Source organism: Dermochelys coriacea, chromosome 1, assembly GCF_009764565.3.
Source record: "Dermochelys coriacea isolate rDerCor1 chromosome 1, rDerCor1.pri.v4, whole genome shotgun sequence".
NCBI classification, from domain to species: Eukaryota; Metazoa; Chordata; order Testudines; family Dermochelyidae; genus Dermochelys; species Dermochelys coriacea.
In genome coordinates this window covers 76,959,733-76,985,163 of record NC_050068.2, presented here as the reverse complement: position 1 = coordinate 76,985,163, position 25,431 = coordinate 76,959,733, and the positions used below count along the sequence as shown (strand labels likewise).

General features: G+C 37.7%; 1 protein-coding gene across 9 annotated transcripts in view; it reads left to right on the top strand.

The window, feature by feature from the left end:
- Positions 1-25,431, top strand: part of DACH1 (dachshund family transcription factor 1) — a 455,347-nt gene that overhangs the window by 283,756 nt on the left and 146,160 nt on the right. For 5 of the 9 annotated variants that reach the window (XM_038387906.2, XM_038387908.2, XM_038387907.2 and 2 more), the window contains 2 exons: positions 23,162-23,317; positions 23,891-24,063. In XM_038387906.2, the coding sequence (XP_038243834.1) occupies positions 23,162-23,317; positions 23,891-24,063 (329 nt within the window). The remainder of the gene's footprint in view (positions 1-23,161; positions 23,318-23,890; positions 24,064-25,431) is intronic. The other 4 variants (XM_043504582.1, XM_038387910.2, XM_038387911.2 and 1 more) reach the window with 1 other exon arrangement.

The window sequence follows — 25,431 nt, the reverse complement described above, 5'->3', positions numbered from 1 at the left end:
GCTGTACCCTTTTGCATGGGTTCTTGTCCAGTATATAGATGCAGTACATGGACTTGCTTGTCAATCCTACACCATCCCCTTAGCTTACTCACAATCCTCATCCTCGTGTTCCTGAAGACCAAGTTTGACCCAGCAGTATGCGAAGAGTACTCAATGTGTACCCTCTGTGTGGCCAGCTCCCACAGTGGTTCAGCTGTGTTCTGGACCTTTTATACTTTAATGAAGTGGAGGCAGGGCACAGAAGGCAGGTTTCTCCCTGCTGCTAAACAGGCAGACAGCAGAGAAATTTTAAATGACAACATTTCCTAAATGCAACATCTCATTAGCTTATTTCTATAATAGAACTTGGTCTGGGAGAGAGAGGAACCTCTTGAGCTGACAGCCTATCACTTCCCCAAACAATTATGAGACCCCTCACTGCTTCTCGTGATGGGAGATAGGAACCACCCCACCACTCAGGGCACAGTTGTTCCCTCTGTTAGGCACTTCTGTGCCGGCTACCCATAGTGTGAGTTTCAATGGGGTTGCAGAGCAGTCTCTGCAGGATCACTACTTTCCTTCCTACTTGAGTAAGAGGCAGCATATAGCTGCATTGGGGAGGGGAGTAAGTAGAGACTTGATTACTTTAAGTAGAGCACATTCAAACTGGTGTAATGGACAAGGTAATCTGGTGCAAGGGACAAGGTAATCTGTGCCAGGTATAGGGCTAGTGCTGATTATTTCCTTCTGAAGTTAAAAGGGAAACTAGGGATCATATTAAGAAAAGGAGTACTTGTGGCACCTTAGAGACTAACGAATTTCTGCAGCCCCGGCTGTGCTCCTTGACAATGCAGTTATGTGTTGCCTCTTACTCCAGGCTTATAGTAAAGCCACAATCTAAACCTCAGTTACCAAGGTCCTCAGATATTTTGGTGATGACCACAATACGAATACTAAGATACATAAATCAGGCTTTGGATGCACAAGACTCTCAGCCATTGTTTACAGTCAGGTTACAGTGGAGAGGAATCTTGTGACCTTTTACACCCTCATCTGAGCAGAGATAGACTGGTCCAGTATATGATGGTATTGGATGCAATCAGAGCAGCCAGCTTATTTACATGAACTATACAATCCATCCTTCAAGCAGATCTGCAATTCCCTCTGTGGAGCTGGGAGCTAATACACAGCAGAGTGCGCTTTTTCCTGGCTTGATCACATTATTCTTCAACTGGCATATTGGCATATTTGAATGTATATGCCCTAAAAGATGGTGTATATTTTAGCTTGGGTAGAACCCACAATGTTTGTTTTAATATTAATTTACACTTTTAGGATATGTCTATACTTCAAAAAAACAAATAAACAAGCCCGCAGCAGTGTGTCTCAGAGCCTGGATCAACTGACTCAGGCATGCGGGGCTTGTGCTCTCAGGCTAAAAACAGCAGTGTAGATGTTCCCACTCGGGTTGGACCTAGACTCTGAGAGTCACCCTCTACACTGCTATTTTTAGCCTATAGCATGAGCCAGCGTCAGCTGACCCAGGATCTGAGACTCTTAGTTGTAAGTGTGTACATGTAATGCTCCCAGAATAAAATATAAAGTATATATGGCTAGGAAAAATTTTTCTTGTGGATTGTTAAGCCAGTTTTATATTGTTTAAATTCACCATCACAATATATTTTTCCCATTTCCTTTTTTATTTCCAAGTTTGTGGTGGTATTTGGAGATAGTCTGTATATCTTTATATTACAACATAAAGTCAGGACTGTCTGTTATTCTTTGAGTTTTTTGCATGTAAGCCTCTTAGGCAGAGACTGTGCCTTCTCTTGGTTAGTACAATGCCGAGGGGAATTATCAGAAACAAATAGTAATATATTATCAGATGATTTGTACATCATGAAAGTGGACATACATTTTGTTTTAAAATTAATTAGAGGATAGAAATAAGTGTCTGAATTATATGTAAGCAGTTTCCACAAATATGGTTCCCCCATCCTGCAATTTACATGTCTGGTTGCGCAGATCCTCTTTGGTGGGATAGTGTCTGATCACGCAGAGTAAGTGGCAGGGATCAGGGCTAGGGAGAGAGAGAAAGAGAGAGTGATTCAACTTCATTTCATACTTGAACTGTAAATAGCTAAATGACTTCACCTCATTTCAGAAATATTTTGTTTTCTGTACTATAGTCAGTGACAAATATCTCCATATTTTAACTTAGTTTTAACAATAATAAATAAATACAAACATGCAGCATATGATTCAATGTACAAAAGAATCATGTAATCCAAGTAATTAAATGTTCCTGTCCATTCATTTATTATTTATGTTTACAACTAAAAATTAGATTTAAAATTTTCAAAATATATGCTTTGCACGCACTAAATCTAAGACTTATAAAAACATTATCAATATTTTCTAATTAATATCGGTTCTTTTCCTTAAGCTGTTATAAGGATACTTAATGCACAGCCTAAAATTAGAGTTGACAATTGCAAATACAAACCAACCAACATAGTAATAAAATCAATACTTACATTTCCCTTGGGGCCACTATTTACTGTTTGCCGTGTCATTTCCTTAATGGAATGGCAGCTATGTTTGCAGAAACCTTATAACTACCATTTTTATGTTTTAACTAAAAGCAGCTTTCCTGAAGTAGCATGATAAAAAAAATTCTTGAGTTACTATCAAAAAATTCCTGTAAGCATTTTGTAGCTAATTTTAACACAAACTACAAAGAAACATCTTTTTAGAATAAACACAACTGAATTTCTGTGAATGAAGTATTTGTGCTTGTAATGCCAATATGTTCTTTCTAGTTTCATTATGACATACGTTTACCTTCATATTTAAACATCTTAGTAATAAACTTTTAGTTTAATCTGTTTATTTCGTATATTCTCTAATTACTTAAACTGATTTCATCCTGAAGATGAGGTCTGCAATGTACTATAAAGAAATCTTGCAGTTTATTTGATCTAGCAAATGAAAATCATAGATGAAACTATGATCTTCAAGATGTGTTATCACAGCTCTTGTGCACATCTGATTCAAGTCTTTTGACTCGATTCTTCTCCCATTGAAGTTTTTCCATTAACTTGATTAAGAATGGAAATTTGCATTCAGATATAAATGGACAATGACTATCCTTTCAAAATTTATTCTGTTTTCTTACAGAAAGTCTGATGTATTGGACATTGTTTTGTGTACACAGTGCACTGTGTATTCACACAGTGTGTGTAATATCTAGATAGTGATATCTGTCAGAAATGCAATATAAAGCTGTACTTGCACTAGTATATGGTTCTGTACTCATTATATTGAGTAGAACTTTTCTTCTAGGACATCCCACTGTAGTCAATAGAGTTTAGAGGCGGAAACCACGGTACATACATAAATGTTACTATACACACACTGTATGAATACTAGAGATAGTTGGAAAACAGAATTTCCATCTTGTAGGAAATGATGACATTTCATAGTTTTTCTTGTTCCAAATCAGAACAAAAAGATGACATTTCTAAATATTTTGTGGAATGGAAATTCTGAAGTATTTATGGTAGGAAGCATCTTAATGACCTTATCAAAATACATTTTTTGATAATGTTGAAACATTTTATTTTGATAATGTTGAAATGTTATAAAACATAAAATATTAAATATAATAGACAAATACAAAATATTATATGTAATAAGTTTCAATTAAATATAAAAGTAAAAAAAATCATATCAATTTCAAATTGTTTCAGAACGTCTTCATTGGTATTCCTGGAATACATTTTGATTTTTACATAATAGCATTTTCTGATGAAACATTTTCCCTCTAATTTTTTTCAACCAACTCAGATTAATACTGTGATATACACATTAGTGGAGCTGGTAGTGACACTTACAGGTACAGTAGATTTAATGCTTTATCAGCTTTAATTATTTGCCACACTTTTATTATTTGGGTTGAAATCTCCATGCTTCTTTTCTGCCTCAGGTTGACTTTTTTTTTAAAGTTTCAGCCAAAAATTGTCCAGCCATTTCAAAGAACAAATGGGGGCTTGCGGGATTGGATAGTTTAGTCAATGTTAAAGATGTTTTCCCATCATTTTTAAAAAAGATCTAGTGCCTCAAGGCTTTGAAGGAGGAAATTGAAAATTGGCTTGAAGATGATCCAGAAACAAGAGGGGTGCCTTTTGCCATGCACCTGATAATTCGTCTAAATTTGCCTCAAATATAAGCCTCAGAAAATTGCATTTGCACATGCTCAGCAGGAGCTTGTTTAGAAGCTTGCTGTTGAAATCTCCATTCTATTTGCATTAAGCATGCTCCAGTCCTACATGTTCTGGAGCTCCTTCATGCCTACTGTATTAAGCATGCTTCCTGGCTCCACTGACCTTGGGTTTTAGTCATGAGTTTTAGTCTTAGCTCCACTGGTGACTGAGCTTAATAATTGTGTGCACTTCATAGCCCTAACTGTTGAACCAAGACCTCATACCCCTGCTTTAGATGGAAAGCAAATGTAATTCCCCTGCATTTTACAGGTGTGATAAATGAGAGATTGTGCAAGGTCACTTCTGGCAAAGATGGGACTAGATGTTATGTGCCAGATTTTGTTCTGTGCCTCTCAGTATAAAAGATGCAGCCTACAAAAGATAGGAAAGATGGCTTTAAACTTCCTTTCTGCCTTACAGATGTTGGGCTGTTCTGGAATAATTTAGAGCATCCTCCAAGAATGCTCTGATTTATAGCAACCTGACTAGGTTGCCTTGGATGTGCTTCTTCAATGTACAGAAAAGCTCTGGATAGTCTTCCTTTTGCTCTCAATATAGCACTTGGATACATTCAACAGTCCCACTATGCTTCCCTTTGGGAAAAATTAGAGTAGGGCTGCTCTGACCTCTTTTGGCCTCTCTCTATTCTACTCCAATGGTATACAAGGGCCACAGTAGGGACTAGAGTTTGATTTTGTGCTCTAATATGGTTGACTCTGTCACCCCTTAGTTCCACTGTCTTTCAAAATAAATGTTTGTGTTGGTCTGTGCATCCTGGTCATGCTTCCCAAGGAACAGAATCCAGAAATCCTGATTGTCATCCTTCTACTCCAACTGACAATGTGCGTGTTGCATCCCACACCAGTGGCTGGTCTACCTAGAGGATAAGAGCCTACTATTTCAATGTTCTCTTGTGGTTAAAACCCTTGACTGAGTCCTAGGAGAGCTTCTTTCTATTCCTGGCTCTGCTATGCATTTTCTCTGGGATGTTGAGAGAGACTATTGAAAGGCATATGCACAAGGGAGCAGATTTACAGTTGCACAGGCAACTGTAATTGGACATTTCCTTTGTTTTGCATGCCTGAATTGGCAATCTTCATCTTCTTTTTAACTTAGATATTTTATATATTGTACCATCTCTCCCATTTCACTCCCCAAATCCTGCAGATTTTACTTTTGTAGGGTTGAGTGTAACTCCTAGGCAAATCAGCAGCAAACTTCCTGTTCATTTGGGAGCTGGATAAAATCCATCATCAGAAAAACCGCCACTGACTTTTGAATTTGGCCCAGTATAATTTAAAACCACATAGTTTTATAATTAGTTTACAGAAATCAAATGACTGAAAGGCATCAACAATGTTTGTTTTCATTAGTATTTGGTCAAAGTAATTGTGTGAACAGATCCTAGTCCCATTCAGGAAAACATATTTTGAAACAGGATATTGAAAATAAAGTCCATAGGACAACAAAAGTCATTTTCCATGGTGATGTCAGCATTTGTGTGCTGTGATAAAGCAGAGCTCTTTTCATGATAAAGATAAATTCATATCCAAATCTTTAATAACAAACAAAACTGTTGTTAGCTTTTCACATTGCAGGCAGAGAGCCTCTTTGTAACTTGTCTTGAAGCTTGATTGTTAGGAATGAAAGTTATGTTCCGTACAAAAATTAATCACTCAAGTTATTACATATGGTGTACTCTGTATTCCAGACTCAGGCTTTATACTGAAAGCTTTGAACAGTCCCTCCTGTACCTATGAAATGCTGTAATTGATACAGACTCATTGCTATACAACAGCTGCAATAACAAGGTGCTGCTGCCTTTACTTTAATCTACCTTTCTTTCTGCCAGTTTATTATGTTTTGAATTTATTCTTTTGTAGATCTATGCGCTATCTTTCTTATGGAAATTAATCTTTTTAGAAGATTTGTATTCTCATTTTCAAACACTAATACATTCATTCAAGTATCCCATTATTCAAAACCAGCTGGCTTTTTATCTAGTGATATTTACTTCAAAAAGCCATGTTAAATGGTATCATAGATTAATTCTCAGGGCACAGGAAAGCTTTTTTAGAGAAAAAGAGATTTGGTAATTACTAAGAATATCACAATAAAATCACAGGACATGTCAAAAATGTGTTATGTAATCTATCATTATAGGACACTTTAAAAAAGTTAATTCAGTGAATCAAATATGGTATGTGGGATCAGTATATGGTTTTTTAGTCTAATATTGGATAATGATAAAGATGCTATGATTTTTAGTTACTTTTTTTCTTTACAGTAAGCACCGAAACTTCAAAAAGGGCATATCCACTACAATTTCTTACATAAATCAAACTTGAAATAAGACACATTTTACAACTAAATTTAAGATCCCACTGAGACAATAATGTTGCAAGCTGCACATTTTGCAAAGTAATATAGTAATGTCTAGTTTGCATTTTTGAAAAAACAAATTAATCACACTTTATTGAATATGTTGAAGCAAACCTAAAATTCATCTATTATTAAAAAAACTAGTGCAACAAACACAAACTATATTTTATACCTAAAGGACAAACTCATTTATTCATTAGGATAAAACACTTGGAGTTTGCATTTTGTAACTATGAAAGAAATTACATTTGCTATCTGTACTGCTTTATTGAATTTTTAAAGTGCTCTGTTCAGAACAAGCTGCTTGAAAAATGTTAAAATACTTTAATATGGTGTCAGTCTTGAAGGCTGCTTGGGGAATCTGTAGAAATCAAGAAATAACTGAATTTTTTTAAACTTTGCACAATATAGTAGATTCAAGTAAATAATAAACCATTTACCAAATAAATATTTTGTGAAAATTAGAAAATTTAGCCAAACTAGATTAATTTAGGAATAATAAAATAGGTTTACAATAATCTGCACTCCGTGTAGAGTCAGTGAGTCTCTGTTAAGACAGGGCTGTGTATTTTGGGACTAAGCAGTGGGTAAAAATTTACAACAGAACCCGTAGCATGAAATTTTGGCCTCGATGAAGTCAATAGCCAGACTCCCATTGACTTCAGTGAAGTCAGAATTTCAACCTTAGATTTTAAAAGGAATCAGTATTTTGAGAATGAATTGTGAATCCTGTAGGTGTGTTGTGGGCCTACAAATTTACCCGAATTGTGAGCTCAACTGTAAAAAGTATGTGAAAATTCATAATATGTCACAATAACCTCTAATAACAAATGTTGATGGGAAAAAGGTATGAAACGGAAGCAGAATAACTAAGTTAGTCTAAAAAAACAAAAAGGCAAGTTGATATAATTCAAAGACTGTGTTGAAATCTACTAGTTAAAAACAGAAGATGTGAAGCCAAAAGTTAATGAGCCAAAATTGGTGAGTCGTATATTGGGCTTAATTGGTGAACAAAAAAAATGAGGGGATGGGCAATTTTCCCCATCTCTCCCGCTGGACCTTTAAAGAAATTTTGTGGGGAAAGTACAAAAGAACAAATAAAAGAAGAGATGGAAAGAACAGACAGGCTACTAGAGTGAGCTTCACCATAATGGCTGCCACCTCCACCGTTTCTGGGACCCCGAGCCTTCATCTGATGCTAGGCAGTGTCCTGACCAGAATGGGCCAGAGAGAAGAACCCATATGACATTTTCAACCCTACCAGCTCCAGCTTATTCTCAAACACCACCTGGAATGACAGTTATTACCATCTTTAATACCATCTCAGAGACTGTTAAACAAGGGGACTTTTCTTCCTGAGATCAGACTTTAACGACAACAGCAGCAATGACATCTCCAGCCCATCTCAAGTAACATCTTCTCTTTCCCCCAGAAGGATGGTTATTACCATCTTTGATGCCATCTGAGAGACTGTCAAACAACAGAGTTTTTCCTTCTAAAAACTGTCCATAGCTAAAGGGAAAGAGAAAAAGGGTTATCATTAATAGGAAAGCCTTATTTAAAATTTACATTTAAAATGCTTTAACTTATTTTCTTCTCTTCTGTATCTTTAATAAAAAGTTAACAGGATTTTTCCTGGTATGTTTTCCAGGGTTCTAAGAAGGTTGAGGTCTCTGCATAGCAAGCCCCAGACCTTTTTTAAATTTGTTTAATGTTGGACAGTGATTAGGTTATGTTAATGCCTTTAAACCATTTATTCCATCTAAATTACTGCAACAGATGTGGAATGCTGTTCATAGTCTAGGCCTTCCAGTGAATGACAAACTAAACACAACACAAACATTTGTATGCCAAAAGTCAGTTAGTCACTATCTGCCAGTTATAATGTCACTTCCAGGAATAATTACAGGCTACTCTGACACCTAAAAGTCAGAGAATGACTTGATTTTTCAGCAGGATTTTTCCTGCTAATACAGCGTCTGCATGTATATGTATTATATGATTAAAAGAGGGAAAATGAAGCTTTTCTTAATTTATTGGAAATCAGTGTTCACTAATGTATTCCCCCCATAAAACTAGGATAGACTTGTTAGGGTAGAAGATTCTTCAATCCAATAACTAGGAGGTTCATTTGGGAAAAAGCAAGAGATCCCTTTTGAATAGGTACAAGTAAATAATTCAGAATTGCAAAACTATTCCAAAATTATCTGGAAAAGTCAGGCATACCAGTTATATTTCATTTTTCTGCAGCAACACAGAAAGGCATAGCAGTTTACAAATACTGTAGTTCAAGGTCCATGCCTTGAGGAACATACAATCTAAAATTAACACTGTTGCTGTTCTTGCTTAAATGGCATGTATTATAAAATTTCACTGACCTTCGCAGCATTATAGTCATATTTTATTTTATATAGAAATGAACAATTGTTAGCAAATATGCCAACATATTAGTCAAACAGGCTTTCCCATAATATTGTACATGTACACATATTTCTGCCTTTATTTTCCTCTCTGAATGTGTTTATTACTTGTGATTGGTACAAAAAAATTATCTGTGTTTTCCACACAAGGTCTGCAGACAATCATAGTTCCTTGCCCCAGAGGAGACCAGGGTCTGCTTCCCTCTATGTATCCTGTAGGGGGCAGTGAGGAAGTGGAGCCATGGTGAGAAAATCCGGCTACACCATCCCTAGGATATGCTGAGCAAGGATTGTTACCTCTGCACTGCCCCTGATGTGGCTAAATGCCTAAACCTAAATGCCCAGTTGTCACAACTTTAGCAATTCCTTTTGCAAGTTTCAAAATAATCTTTTTTGACCATATTTAAAATAGAGACTGAAGTGCAAAGCAGACCAGTCCGTGGTTCTGTAGTCAGCATGGGGCATGCAGTCAGACTGATTTGTCCTGTGATCCTATTAGATTTCATAAGCAAAGCTAGGTTGATACTTGTATGGCAGACCTATGTGCTGAGGGAAGTGGTGTTCATTAGTGTTAGGTTATTTAGTATCCATTTCTTGATGAGTAACTACTAAACGAATGCAAAAAATGTGATCTATTGGGGCAGAAAAGGCTAGAGCACCAAGTTCCTGACCTTGGAAGATAGGATAAGAGAATCTGTCCTAAGCTATGGAGAAGGAAGAAGCCAGCGTAGGAGCTGCTCTGGGAAGGAGAGGCTAGAACACCATGTTTCAGCCCAGTAGATTAGGAGACCTCTTAACGTCCATCATCATCAGCCTTGAGGTTCCTGTGGGATTCATCTAATCAGATTTTGTTTTTCTTGAAGTATGTTATAGGTGACACCTGGTAGTATGGAGGGGAATCTGGAGTCCACTGGGGTCAGGCTCCTTCCAAAATAAAAAAAATAGGGGATGTTTGGGGGGGATGAGAAGGGCAACCTTACTCAGAAAATATTTTTTTTAAAAAAGTGAAGTCCAAGGAATTGATAGAATGTGAGCCAAAGTTAATTGCTAAATCACTTTACCATTATGTTACATTTCAACCCCCCTCATTCCTACAAGTACTTGGCTGCCTTTGGGGCAGGGATTTCATTTGTATCTGTAAAGCACCAAACTAAATAACTAATAGTATCATAGCATGGAATTAGGACTCACTTTGCCATTGGAGGTGCCATTTTTCAGAAGTGAGATAAAACAAAGGTCCCGTCCCAATCACTTACTCTCATTAAAGGACTGACCCATTGCCCACTGATGTCAGTGACAAGACTGGTTGACATTGATGAATTAGGGATCAGGCTGTCAAAGTTTCATAGAACTTTTTATAAGAATAGTGGCATTAACCCCAGTCTTACACCAAAATTCTGATACAGAACATTATAGTTTCCCCATGCTACATTGCCATGCATTTTAAATTCAACATAGTATTCAGTTCAGTTCAGTTCAGTTCAATACTTTCTTTCTCGACATGACAAACAAAGTGTTGCCACGGTGTAAAAAGGAAACAGGCGGGCTCTAATCAATTGTGTAATACTCCAGTGCACTGTTACAAAGCTGTCATGCACACCCTTTCACTGCATTCCAGTAGTGTGTGAAGTGATCCTTATATCCCTTACTTACCTCAAAGGCATCAGTGTTTATCAAGTGCTTTAGGACTCTTGGCTGAAAAGTGCTACATATTTACAAAAACGTTGGTATTACATATTACTAATAATATTTCAGAAGTGGATTTTGGGCTGAAAAGATTAAATGGAAATAGTAATAAGAAATACATGTACATAATTGGGAAAATACCTGTAATGAACCCCAGTCTGAAAGTGGTGATGTTCATATTTACAGAAGCACTAAATGTGAAAAGCATGATCTCATACACATTCCTGTATATATCACTAAGTTACATTGCTGAGTGTATATGGAATAAGCTGATACTAGTGAGAGAGGCTAAAGTTTTTGCGTCACTGAAATATGAAATATCAATTGAGAAAACAGAAGACTACATGTGAGCACAATAATACTAATTGCAGCAGTCCAGAAGCAATAACCAGGGACTCAAGAACCTTACGTAGGGTTTCCTTTTGTCCTTCATATAATTAAATACCTGTCATCTTTTTAGGGGCTGTGATGTGAAGAAAGGGATGTAATGCAAAAGGAAGCCAACAGAAACACTTTGTGGACACATGACAATGAGCTCTAATATGTTTTCATCCTCTAACATTTTTAGCTTTGTAGGTGTCTTTAATATTCAGGTATATAAAAGGTCAGGCATAGTTACTGATTCCATGTAGTTACAATGTAGCTATAGTATTAGTACTAGTATAGTATTAGTTAATGGTATGACTTAGAAACAGCAAAGGCATGATTGAGGTATGATTCCATTTAATGACTGAAGGTCCAGGATTTGTGAGCTGAGTGTTACAGGTGTATATTGAATATGTGAAAAAAATCTTCTTAGTAAACCAGTAGGTGACAGTTTGTTATATGAATATTACATACAAATAAAATCTATGTTAAAATAATGTTAAGGTTGCAAAGTCAAGCATCCAAACTCTAGAAAATGGCAGAATTGTTTGCCCATACAACCTTAATTTACACTCCTTGTGCACATATTCATTATGGCGCAGTTCTTAATTACAGGATCCCATACCATTTTTTCCCACCAGACTTCTTCCTCATTGAGTTCACAGGATGGGTGTTGCCCACCACTGGTAGTTATTCGGTACTTCTTTTTATCCTCATCATTCAGTGTGTAGCTCTTATTTACTGAACACTATTTAAACCCTGTACTGAACAGATACATTAATTTTCCTCATGGGCTTTTCTATAATACTCAGATAATATGGTTCTGAGTGCTTTACATATATTAATATATTTATCTGCACAATACCCCTGTGAGGTAATATGGTATTATTATATTCCCCTTTTTACAAATGGGGAACTGTGGAAAAATAGTGTGTGATCATTTAATTAAAAGACTGTATAATAACAGGTATGCACAAGGGAGTCAAATTAAGGTTTCACAGGCAGCTTTGGCCTAGGAAGACCATTTTTAAAGGTGTAAGTTGCTTAGCCACATGCCAGTTGGTATAGAAGTTCTGCACAGTATAAAATTTGTAGGGTTTCTTTTTGTTTAGGTTTAGTGACCCTTGTTTCATAGTCTATATTAGCTTCTAGGACTAGGTAGTTTGCAGAGGATAGAATAAAGGTCTGGTTTAGTAGTCACAAAAATCTCTAAAGCAAAGATTGTGGAAGGGAAATGGTCTGTGAAATATGTCAGTCAACAGAGAAGTTGTCTGGCTATGCTGGAAGAAGGACAGGAGACAGTGGATATGGGTTAATTAGGAGGCAACTTTATTCTTAAATGTCTGGGAGTACCCAGCAGACAAAAGTGTACAGAGCAGGTAATTCCATAATCATTTCAGTAGCTACCTGGGAGGCTTCCATCAGTGTTCCCCCTCATAGGTGCCGACTGCGTGGGTACTCCAGGGCTGGAGCACCCACAGGAAAGAAATGGTGGGTGCTGAGCACTCAACAGCAGCCCCCCTACCAGAACCTCCCTCTCCCCTCAGTATTTCCTGCCTGCCGGCAGGCCCCACCAATCAGCACCTCCCCCTTACTTTCAGATGTTTTGTGGTGTCAGGAGGTGCTGGGGGGTGGGAGAAGGAGTGAGGGTGCAGTGTGCTCAGGGAAGGGGGTGGAACTGGGTGGGGAAGAGGCAGGGTGGGGGCAGAAAGAGGCGGGGCAGAGGTGGGAAGAAGCAGGACCAGATGGGGCCTTGGGGAAGGAGAGGAGTGGGGGCGGGGCCTGGGCAGACCTAGGGGATACCCCCTGGCAGATTAGAAACTCAGTGCCTTTGCTCCCCCTTACCCATTCTGGTCCCCACCCAACTTGCTGCTGGGACTTCACCATCCTTCCCTTAAAATCCTTTACCAATATATTTTATCTAATCACTGTATCTCTTCCCTGCAGAGTACCTACACTGGACATCCCCCTTACGTTTACACAATTAGTTGCAACATGATAGCCTAACTCTCGTTTCATGTTCTCCCCAACTAAACCTCCCAAATCCACTGTGGGGAAGGTGAGAAAACCTCACTTTGCCTAGGGCAACCTGACGGTGAGGGAAAACTTCCTTCCCAGCCCCTCAAAGAAAGAAACGGTTAGCTCAATGCCCACAGTGAATCCTGACAAACGCCAGTATTTCACCACTTCCATACTGAGAGGGTGCATGCTGGTCTAGATAAAAGAGGGCTTTTCCTGCACCGGCTCTCTCTTCCGGTCACCTGGGCGGGATGGATCAGTGTCCCCACACTGACATGATGTGCAGCTGCAGCAGAAGGTCACTTCCTCAGCTCTCTGGCCCTTAAAGGGGCATACTTTTTTTCCAGCAAGCCAGACAATGGCCTGCATGGCTTAATATGCGGTGAGATCATTCTCTTGCTTTTAGTTCCTATAGTGTGTCATTTCAGCTCTGATAGGAGTAAATTTGTGAAAAGCAAGAAAAGTCTAGTTGCTGATCAAATTTCCTTTAAAATCTTAGCCTGATTTAGAAAAAACCTGACAAGATCTGGAATGGCTAATTATTATAGTCTTTCATACTAGGCACATATGGCAGAAGGCACCTTTTGCGATTATTAAGGATGAGCTAGATACATCTGATCTTTTCAGTTAACTGCAATACACTACAAGAATAGAGAGCAAGTGGTGTGAAAGATTAGTAGTAGTGAAACTGTCAATGGAGAAATTAAAAGTAGCAAAATATGGACAATAAAATTCAAATTCGATAAAATGAGAAAAATAGAAAGATGTTTTTATTATGGTTGTTGGAGTGATCAGAAGTGAAATTGAAAAACATCACATTGTTAGAAAAGTCACCAACATGCACTCAGTTCAACTGATACACACCTATATCGTAATTTGTCTTGTAAGTAGGGATGTGCATACCTAACCATGTGAGAATCTTTGATTCTGGCAAACATTAGGTGCTTTTGCAGACTTCCTGAGTCTTATTAGATTTTAAGATCAAACCAACTCAAAACTACACTCTGCAGAGTTCATGAGAGAAGATAGAGGGCTAGCATAGAATCTATAGCTAAAAAAATAGACAGGATAAGAGGTCAGTTAGGTAAAAATTTCCACATTTTCAGTTTTCAGACTTGCAGATTTGTTTTTTTCACTCATCTTGTCCTTTGGAGAAATGGCATGTCTTTCAGGACAGACACTGGAAGGTAGAAGTCTATGATATTGTTTTGAAGCAGAAACTGTTGAACAGATACTTTTCTTAAAAATTACTATGGCAAAGGACCATCCATTGTATGCTAATTGATTTCATTTTCTGCCAAGAAAGTGTTCACTGTTGTAGTTTAAGTGTGACAGTCCACACATTACTCTTTTGATATTTCATTTTCAAGTTAATTTACTCCAGAATTATCTGAAGAGTCACTGTTACATAAACAATATGTTACAGAGTTGTACTGCCTGGTCTGTGGTGGCTGGCAGTGCTGAAGAAGGCGTAATGCAGAGAATGCTATTTCTATTCTGGCTTTGACAGTCCTTTGAAAGCACCTTATTCTCCATGTTAGCAATTAATAGTGGCTGCATGTTGAGAGAGCACATTTAGTTATAAGTTTCCTCCTTGAACTCAATATGGATGTAACTGAGGTAAAAATTTGGCCCTTTCACTGCCGTGACAGCTAACAGATGTCTGTCCTGAATACAGTGGCCTAAAAGCAAGGCTATTTTTTTTCCCTTGACAATGTTATGTATTTAGTTTTATATGTTTAATTTTACACTTTCCTCGTGGCCTCACATAGAAATTACAATAGTATAAGTATTTAGCTGTGACACTCTGAATGCCTTTCCCAGACTTGAAAAAGAGCTCTGTGTAAGCTTGAGGCTTGCCTCTTTCACAAGCAGAAGTTGGTGCAAGAAAAGATGCCTCACCCACCTTGTCTCTCTAATATCTTGGGGCCAACACAGCTGTAATAACACTGAAAACAATGCTATGCATAGTTTGTTATCAACCAGTGAAAATATAATGAGGCTCTTTTACCAATAACAAATGGAGAATCAATTTTGTAAATACTGTATTGGTTATATCTGAGAACTTAAGTTTTCATTCACTTGGACCACTTTTATTTTTCAGCTGGGGTATGCATTTTGTCTAATGCTTTTTCAATTATAATTTATTTCATAACAATTATAAGAGATTTCAAGATATGAAATATGTGTTCCAACATGGTTCACTGGATGTTGAAAAGCAATGCCCTTCCTTTCATTGGTGTTTCCTGTTTAAGATTAAGCTCAATTGGTTAGCCTGTACTCCATCTGCTTTCTCTTGAATGAGCTGTTTGAGGTGCAATTTTTACTTACCAGTAGATGAATTTGTGTAAAAATCTCACTCTATTTCAGAGAGTAATTGAAATCGGTGCAAAGATGGCTTACTGCACATAGCACACTCATCACTTGCTTTTCACAGAATCATAGAATCATAGAATATTAGGGTTGGAAGAGACCTCAGGAGGTCTTCTAGTCCAATCAAAGCAGGACCAACACCAACTAAATCATCCCAGCAGGGCTTTGTCAAGCCAGACCTTAAAAACCTCTAAGTGTGGAGATTCTACCACCTCCCTAGGTAACCCATTCCAGTGCTTCACCATGCTTCTAGTGAAATAGTATTTTCCAATATCCAATCTAGACCTCCCACACTGCAACTTGAGACCATTGCTACTTGTTCTGTCATCTGCCACCACTGAGAACAACCGAGATTCGTCCTCTTTGGAATCCCCCTCCAGATAGTTGAAGGCTGCTATCAAATCCCCCCTCATTATTCTCTTCTGCAGACTAAATAAACCCAGTTCCCTCAGCCTCTCCTCGTCAATCACGTGCCCCAGACCCCTAATCATTTTCGTTGCCCTCCGCTGGACTCTCTCCATTTTGTCCACATCCCTTCTGTAGTAGGGGGACCAAAACTGGATGCAGTACTCCAGGTATGGCCTCACCAGTGCCGAATAAAAGGGAATAATCACTTCTCTCAATCTGCTGGCAATGCTCCTACCAATACAGCCCAATATGCCGTGGCCTTCTTGGCAATAAGGGCACACTGCTGACTCATATCCAGCTTCTCATCCACTGTAGTTCCCAGGTCCTTTTCTCCAGAACTGCTGCTTAGCCAGTCTGTCCCCAGTCTGTAGTGGTGCATCAGATTCTTCCTTCCTAAGTGCAAGACTCTGCACTTGTTTTTGTTGAACCTCATCAGATTTATTTTGGCCCAATCCTCCAATTTGCCTAGGTCACTTTGGACCCTATCCCTACCCTCCAGCAATCTACTTCTTTCCCCAGTTTAGTGTAATCTGCAAATTTGCTGAGGGTGCAATTCATCCCATCATCCAGATCATTAATAAAGATGTTGAACAAAAATGGCCCCAGGACCGACCCCTGGGGCACTCCGCTTGATACCGGCTGCCAACTAGACATCGAGCCATTGTTTATGACCCATTGAGCCCAACAGTCTAGCCAGCTTTCTATCCACCTTATAGTCCATTCATCAAATACATACTTCTTTAACTTGCTGGCAAGAATACTGTGGGAGTCAGTATCAAAAGCTTTGCTAAAGTCAAGATATATCACATCCAACACTTTTCCCATATTCACAGAGCCAGTTATGTCATTATAGAAGGCAATCTGGTTGGTCAGGCATGACTTGCCCTTGGCGAATCCATGTTGACTGTTCCTGATCACCTTCCTCTCCTCCAAGTGCTTCAAAATGGATTCCTTGAGGACCCGCTCCATGATTTTGCTGGGGACTGAAGTGAGGCTGAGCGGTCTGTAGTTCCCCAGGTTCTCTTTCTTCCCTTTTTAAAATATGGGCACTATATTTGCCTTTTTCCAAGAGTCAGGGACCTCCCCGATGGCCACGAATTTTCAAAGATAATGGCCAATGGCTCTGCAATCACATCAGCCAACTCCCTCTGCACTCTTGGATGCATTAGATCTGGACCCATGAACTTGTGCATGTCCAGCTTTTCTAAATAGTCCTTAACCTGTTCTTTCACCACTGAGGTGAAAGAGACGCTTTGCCAAGACATTGCAAAGACAAACCTACATGATAAAATTAAGACAATGGATGAAGCAACGGATATGAATAAGGCCAGAATCTCTGATTACTTTTTTATGTTAGTACCTTTGTCTGCACAGAAGCGTCCATATGTGAGATTAAATGTTCTCTTGGCTTCCCAGGTGTGTGTGTGTGTGCATGTGCATGTGTGTGTGAAAGAGAGAGAGAGAGAAAATGTTTGCTTTTTGGAGAACAGACATTTTTGTAGTGTTTGCTGCTGCTAGTGTTCATGCTTAGTGGTGATACTAACAGAAGCACTGATACTAGGCCCATAAACTTGGTAGATAAATTATGCAATAGTTTGGTTAAGTGGTCACCTTTTAGTGAGAAATTTTCTTTTGGGCAGTCTGAGGACCTGAGCATGATGATATAGCCATCACAAAAAAAAAGAGGCAAAGCTTTATAAGAAAAAGAAATTTCCACCTGAGGAAGAATATTATTGTGTAATATGTTCCACAGGAATCTTGGGAAAAAATTTTCCTCATCCCATAGTATTTGCTTCCTTGAAAATGTTGCATATTTATATGTGTCAGTAGTGACAATAATTACATTGCTGTTTTTTAATTCCAATGACATGGGACAAAAGAGATGCCATTGAAGTCTAATGATCTCTGTACAGGTACTGATGTAATAATTATATAATAATTACAATTTCATTATACTTTATATAGCACCTTTATCTAAATATCTCAGCATGCTTTACAGACATGCAGTCTCATAAAACTCCTGAGTGGTGGATAAGTATTATAGCCAACTTCAGCAGGTTAAACTGAATCACACAGAGGTGAAGTGGCATGCATACAATGAGTCAGAGTCTAAAGAAGGAGAACCAAATATTTAATTTGGATGATAAGATTCCCAACTTTTAGCACATGGTTTATGAGCAGTTTCCAGTGAACTTACATAGCATGGCAGGAATCAAACCTCAGATAAATGACCCAACATAGCTGTCAAGGTTCCTTCCCCACTCTGAACGCTAGGATACAGATGTGGGGACCTGCATGAAAAAACCCCTAAGCTTATTTTTACCAGCTTAGGTTAAAACTTCCCCAAGGTACAAACTATTTTACCTTTTGCCCCTGGACTTTATTGCTGCCATCACCAAGCGTCTAACAAATATAACAGGGAAAGAGCCCACTTGGAAACGTCTTTCTCCCCAAAATCCCCCCAAGCCTGACACCCCCTTTCTTGGGGAAGGCTTGATAAAAATCCTCACCAGTTTGCATAGGTGAACGCAGATCCAAACCCTTGGATCTTAAGAACAATGCAAAAGCAACTAGGTTCTTAAAAGAAGAATTTTAATTAAAGAAAAAGTAAAAGAATCACCTCTGTAAAATCAGGATGGTAAATACCTTACAGGGTAATCAGATTCAAAACATAGAGAATCCCTCTAGGCTAAACCTTAAGTTACAAAAAGACACAAAAACAGGAATATACATTCCATTCAGCCCCACTTATTTTATCAGCCATTTAAACAAAACAGAATCTAACACATATCTGACTAGATTGCTTACTGACTTTTTACAGGAGTTCTGACCTGCATTCTTGCTCTGGTCCCGGCAAAAACATCACACAGACAGAGAGAAGCTTTTGTTTCCCCTCCCCTCCAGCTTTGAAAGTATCTTGTCTCCTCATTGGTCATTGTGGCCAGGTGCCAGCAAGGTTATCTTAGCTTCTTAACCCTTTACAGGTGAAAGGGGTTTTCCTCTGGCCAGGAGGGATTTAAAGGTGTTTACCCTTCCCTTTATATTTATGACATAGCTGATATAGAATGCCTCATAAAGTGATTGCTTGTTGATGAGAAATAGTCTGTATCAGAGAACATGGAAGATAACTGTGGTCTTATTTTGAGAATTAGGGGGACTAAAAAGGGATCAGCAATCTAAAATACATAGAGGGTTTTTTTTTCTTATTTACTTGGTGATAGGCACTTATGCTGCTTCTTTTTTTTTCACCACATGTTGCTTATGCATTTGATTTCATCTCACAGGAAGGTGTACAGTCAGAATTATTTTCATATGTTATCATCCCTATTTACTGGTGCTAATGGTTACAGAGATAAATAATTCAGCCATCAGATAGGTTTTATTTTTAAGTGTATTTTATAAAAACTGTATTTTAATGTACAGTTATGGCTTGTTGCACAATTACACTTTGGGGGAGAAATAGAGTTTAAGAAATCTGTGCTAAAATGTTGTTTAGTGGAGAAACACTGTATCTAATTGTCAGTCTTCGAAATCAATGAATAGCATCATATTTTTTGCTGTACCAGACAAAGTGAACATAAACACAAAACATGCTGAACCCAGTTTTTAAATATGGTCATCTACTTTAGGAACTCAAATTCCACATTCTGAGTGCTTATGTTGGCACTTGGGCACATAAAATATAAAGGCTACCAAAGAGCCTATATCAGTGCCCATGTATGGGACTTGCGCATCTAAAGTTCAGCATCCACATTTCTGCACTGGATCCTCTGTGGAGAAAAGCTTTGAAAATACTACTCTGTGGTTAGTGCTGCATCAATTGAAATGTAGCTCAAAATGCGATGTGGAGTTATCAGTTGTCGCTTCACAAAGTGTTATGCTGAATCTGGAAATTTGCATAATTTAATTAATTATGCCACTAAAAACTGATTTTCTCTCAATTTAAAGCAAACAGCTTTTATGAGGGTGAACTACACCACCCAGGGATATCAGGTGTCCAAGCTCTTAATCCTATTACAAAGAGTTGACAACCACTGATGGAAACTGGAAAACATAAGCCTCCAGCATGGCAACGAGTAACGAGGAAGTAGGCAACAGATTTTTTAAAGCTTTTTGAAACCACTATATGGTTTTTAAATCAATTTTTAAAAAAACAACTGAATTGGCAGCTTGCACTTAGTTATTCAGAGGGTGAGTATTGTCTGAGGGGTAACACTTACGTTACTTAGACATAAATGAAAATAACTATCTCCTCTGGGAGGAAAGCTGTTGAGCTTAACTACCATAACAAAAAATGCAGCAAATGGGAAATGTTTGCTATTTGTATCTATGCCTGTCCACTTACAGATGTTTAAGAGTGCAAGATGCTGTACCTTGTAAGTGGTTTCTAATATTATGGGTTGGAGATTGGCTATGAGTCATTTTGATAGTAAACTAATCTTGGCAGACAATGTTAGATATCAGGAATCAAAGTATCAATCACTGACTAAGCACTAGCTTTAATACCAGTGTCTCCTTTATTTCTTTACAGTATGGTTTTGATGAAACTGAAAACAATGGGTACATGTAGTGCTGAGGTATAAGTTGCACTCAAATGCAGAGGTTCTCATCTTTGACTGCATATGAAATGCCATAACCAGAAATCCTATGGATGACCTTGCCAAATTCTGGAGAAGTCAGGAAACAATATAACAGTTGTGGTAACTTAATTATGACTCCATCCTTAGAGCCTTGTGTGGATACAAAATTTGTATCTGCATCCGATCCACAATCTTCAAACATGGTCTGGATATCCACAGATATAAAGCGGATATCCACAGATCTGCAGGGCTCTATCCAGCCTCACCTCAAACCCCAGAGCTAGACAGAGCCTGACATGAAATTGACCCTTTCATGAGCGTTATGTCTATGAAATATTGAAAGCTTTCCTCCATTCGTAGAGTGAAAACCTTAACATGCTTGCTTCGATTTGTTTCCACTTCCTATGGCAAAGGTTACATTTTGGCAAAAAGAAATTGCATTTTTTCTTAACAAATCTGTCTTTTTTTTCTTTTTCTTTTAACCTGGACTAACAGCTGGTTTTGGTGGGGAAGTGGAAAAAATCAGTAGAAAGGATTTATTAAAATGTAAACTTGTTGGTAATATGAGAACTTTATATAAAATTGGAGTAATTTGATCCAGGTTTCAATTAAGTTTTACAAAAATCTGTATTGTCTTCTTTACTTCTTGTATTTTTTTTTCTATGGAGCCTTGTTTGGGGCTTAGGAAAATCAAAGATAAAGATGTTACAGTATGTGTAGACAGGTACAGAATTGAGACATTAGGGGTCTGAATCTATTCATATCAGTCAGGTTCTTCACTAAATGAACATGCAGAATGGAAGTGTATTTGTCATTACTGCAATAAGCAGATAATATAGGGAAATAAACTAGGGAAAACAAAGGCATAATAAGCAAGCTATTTTTCCAAATAATGACCGAAAACTCAGTCTCACCCATGGTCTTCCTATTGTGCAGAGGTATCTGACTTTCCAAAAGGCATGGTGATATGCCCACCTATCAGAGGCAAGGCTCAAGTCCTTAGAATCTGTCGTGTTAGCAAGCTCAGTCTTAAACTAAGTATAAACATTTCATAAAGTTTGTCAGAATTTCTTGTAAAATGATAGAGGATAAAGACAATAAAAATATCTGATTTAATTGATTACTTTCATTGTTTAATAAAATTGCTCTGTTTGACTCCTGGAGAATTTGGACTGAATTTTCATTACCTACTCCTGAACAATTTACACTGGGATCTAGACAGTATTGAGCTAATGAATTAAAATTTATATTGAACCTTAACTGTCTTCATGAAGTAGCTGGGGAAGGAAAATCATGGCCATAATTGAGTATTTTTTCATTATAAACTATGTTATATAGCTTTTACAATCAGGTTTTTAATAAATCTAAAGAAATTAAATTGGAATTTGACCAACTTTTGTGCTTTTGTCATCTCATGTAAAAGTATTTTTTAAAATGGTAAGGCTAATGAGCTAATGCAACTCCTATGAAAGTCAATGGAAATTAGAGGGTCCCTACTGTTGATCTGATAATTGTGAAAAGTACTATGAAAAGTTGCACAAAATACATTTTAATATAATCTTTACAAGATTGGGCAGACTATTAAATGAGTGTATGAATACATTTAATAGGCTGCCCAATCTTGAACTTCATGTATATATATATATATATATATAAACTATTCCCACTGAAGTCACTGGAGCTTTCTGATTATGAAGTTCAAGATAGGGTAGCATCTTATATATATTCTCAGAGATATATAGTTTTTTAAAGACCTGTTCAGTTTAGAGGTCACTTAAAGTGCACTTCCATAATGTAGAAATCAATAACTTTTTCATATAAATGAAATACTGATACCATTCTTTAACTGTGTTATTCTATTTTACTGTGTTATATTGAAAAGTGCTGATGAAAAGTGCGGTAGTGAAAAATCTGTTTTCTCTGATACGTAAAATACTGTTATAGTCAGTACACATTGGTCTAAATCATTTCTTGCTCCTACTGGGGTTCCACAAGTAGAGGACTTGCAGGATTGGACTAATAATTTCTTATATTGAATGGAATGAAATATAAATTGACTATCTAATATTGCATTATGTTAACCATACACAAGAGTGCATGTCTGTTGATGCCATCAGTGAGTAAAAATTTTAACTACTGTCTAGTTTTATTTTAATACCAAAATTTAAGAACAAATATGAACTTAATTAATATAGCCATAGTCAGACAATGAAAACTTTACAAGTGAACACCCTCTACCACATATAAAACAATTGGTATATTTCTCTTAAGTTTTACTTACTAAGAATTAAGGAAATATAAGTAAAACTGTTAATATAACAAATATTTACCATTCATTAAAATACATTGTTGATTTCTCACTGGAACTGTACTGTTTAAACTCTTCTAACCAAAGATTAAGAATTCAAAGTGTATATACCTCTCCAAGTGAACTAGTACAATCCTAACACCCATAAGTTCATGTTTCTAACTATAAACTCCAAATATTATCCTTACCTATCTGTAAAGGTGTTTTTTCTTTCTATTGACTGAAAACAAAACCCCTCCCTTGCCCAACCCATACATTACAAACACTAATTTGTCAATCACAAAATGGGTTAAACTGGTGGCCTTGATTACAAATTCAGATGTTGCAAATTTGAAATCTTCCTGCATCCAAATAATTTATATTCATTCCCCACAGGCAGCAGTGATGGTTCTTGGGATAAAGAAAAACTTCAGTCTCCCCTCACCCAAGGATCACAGGCCTCTGTTAACCACCCCAGCTTGCCTGGACAGCATAACCTTCCAGTTAGCCATCCTCTCAACCCTCTTCAACAGAATCACCTTCTGCCAAATGGTACGGGTTGACATCTTTCAACACTAACATCAATAGTTTTCAAAATCCTGTCTTTCTATTATGTTTAGTTAAATAGGCTATGCAAAATAAAAAATGTGGTTAAAACTGTTATACTTCAATTAAAGTATTCAACAGTGGAAGTAGGAGTCATAAAAAAATAAAGAAACAAACACAGTAAACCTGATACTTAAATAGCTATTAACCTGTGCATCAGTGTTATAATTATTGCTAACTCACCTTGCCGCAAGTATTAAAACGGACAATATAACAAACAACAATTGCTTAGCAATGATATGGTACAACATTACACTGATCTGAACAAACTAAGGGGCCTGTTAGTCTCTCCCTCTGCATATAAGACCTCCATGGATACTAGAGGGAATTACACATGGACAAAAAGTGAACAGATTCATGTTAATTGCTCTATACTGAAATGTTGGAAGAGTTCATTTTTGAACACATTTGGTGCCAAGCATTTCAACATATTTTGCTCATAAGAAAATATATTCCTAATAGTCAATATTTAAAAAACATCATAAACCAATATTTCCTGCCTTTTGTTTTTTTTCTTAGGCCTGGAACTTCCTTTTATGATGATGCCCCACCCATTAATTCCTGTCAGCCTACCTCCTGCATCTGTCACAATGGCCATGAGTCAGATGAACCACCTTAGTACCATTGCAAATATGGCAGCAGCAGCACAAGTACAGAGTCCCCCATCCAGAGTCGAGACATCTGTTATTAAGGTAAACATCTAGAAAAATATCTGTGATACTAAATGAATTTCTTCACAGCATGGTACCTTATTAATGTAAGGCTGTTCTCATCAGATGTCATAAGGTAAGCAGTCATAATGGCAAAGCTTGGTCAGTGTTTGGAAGGGAGGGCTCCAAAGAAAACCCCCTTTACTGTAGGAATTGATTTTGGGAACTGAGTATTATGTTGGGAACTGAAAATTCTGAATACTGAGTACTGAATCAGTGCTCCAGTTCCACAGTTGAAGTTGCCATTTGTCAGGTGAGATATAGATACTGACTACCCATGGTCAAAAAAGATCTCATGCCACTTTCCCAAGAAGCTGGAGGTAAAATCCGGACCCTATTGAAGTCAGTGAGTCATTGTCATTGACTACAGGGGGGCCAAGATGACACCAATCCTGGTGTTTATGGCAGATATTCCCAGCTGGAAGTCTGAGTGCCAGAACTAAAGTGACTAATAAATTCATTGAAGAACATCTCGAGGTGCTCTCTCACTATGGGTTGAGCATGCTATCTTTGTAGAACTCTCACCACTGCCTCATTCAGAAATAGAATACAGGTCTAGTAGAGTTGAGTACTGACCTGACAACCCCCAGGCCAGTATTGTAGCACTGTACAGAAGTCTGAATACTAATAATACTAATAATAACTTCCGTGCATCATAGGGATTAGTATAGCACCTACAAAAAAGCATCTGGGTATTTCCCACTTAAATTAGGTCTGCATCTCAAGCTCTCCAGTGGATTTCCTGAAGTCTTCTCCCTTCCTTGGTGGAGGATGCTTTACTTGTATTATGCATGTATTCTATCCCCTAATATTCAAACTATACAGTTTGATTCACCTGATATTTACTTAGATATCTCCATTTTACCTACTATTCTTCCTTGATTCTAATAAATTAGACACAAAGAGTATGTTCCTGTTTGGATAAAGAGAAAATGAGCTGATCAGAATATATGAGAAATACTGAATGTGTGCTTGGAGCACTGCTGGGCAACCTACAGCCCATGTCAAGGTAATCCACTGGCGGGCCACCATTTACTTTGTTTACAGTTGCATAGCCGCCCACAGTGCCTAGTAGCCACGTTTGCCATTTCCAGCCAATGCTACCAGTTGCAGGTAGCAGTGCAAATGTAAACAAACTGTCTTGCGGCCTGCCATTGGATTATCCTGATGGGCCGTGTGCGGCCCCTGGGCCACAGATTGCCCACCACTGGCTTAGAAATCTTCTCCTCCAATTTAATGGGTTTCTTATTTTACAGGTTAGAGTGCTGCATTCTAATTTGGCAAACCTCAAATTTACAACCCTACCTCTTGACTAAACTTTGGGGCCAGATTGTCAGCAGTTCCTAAAAA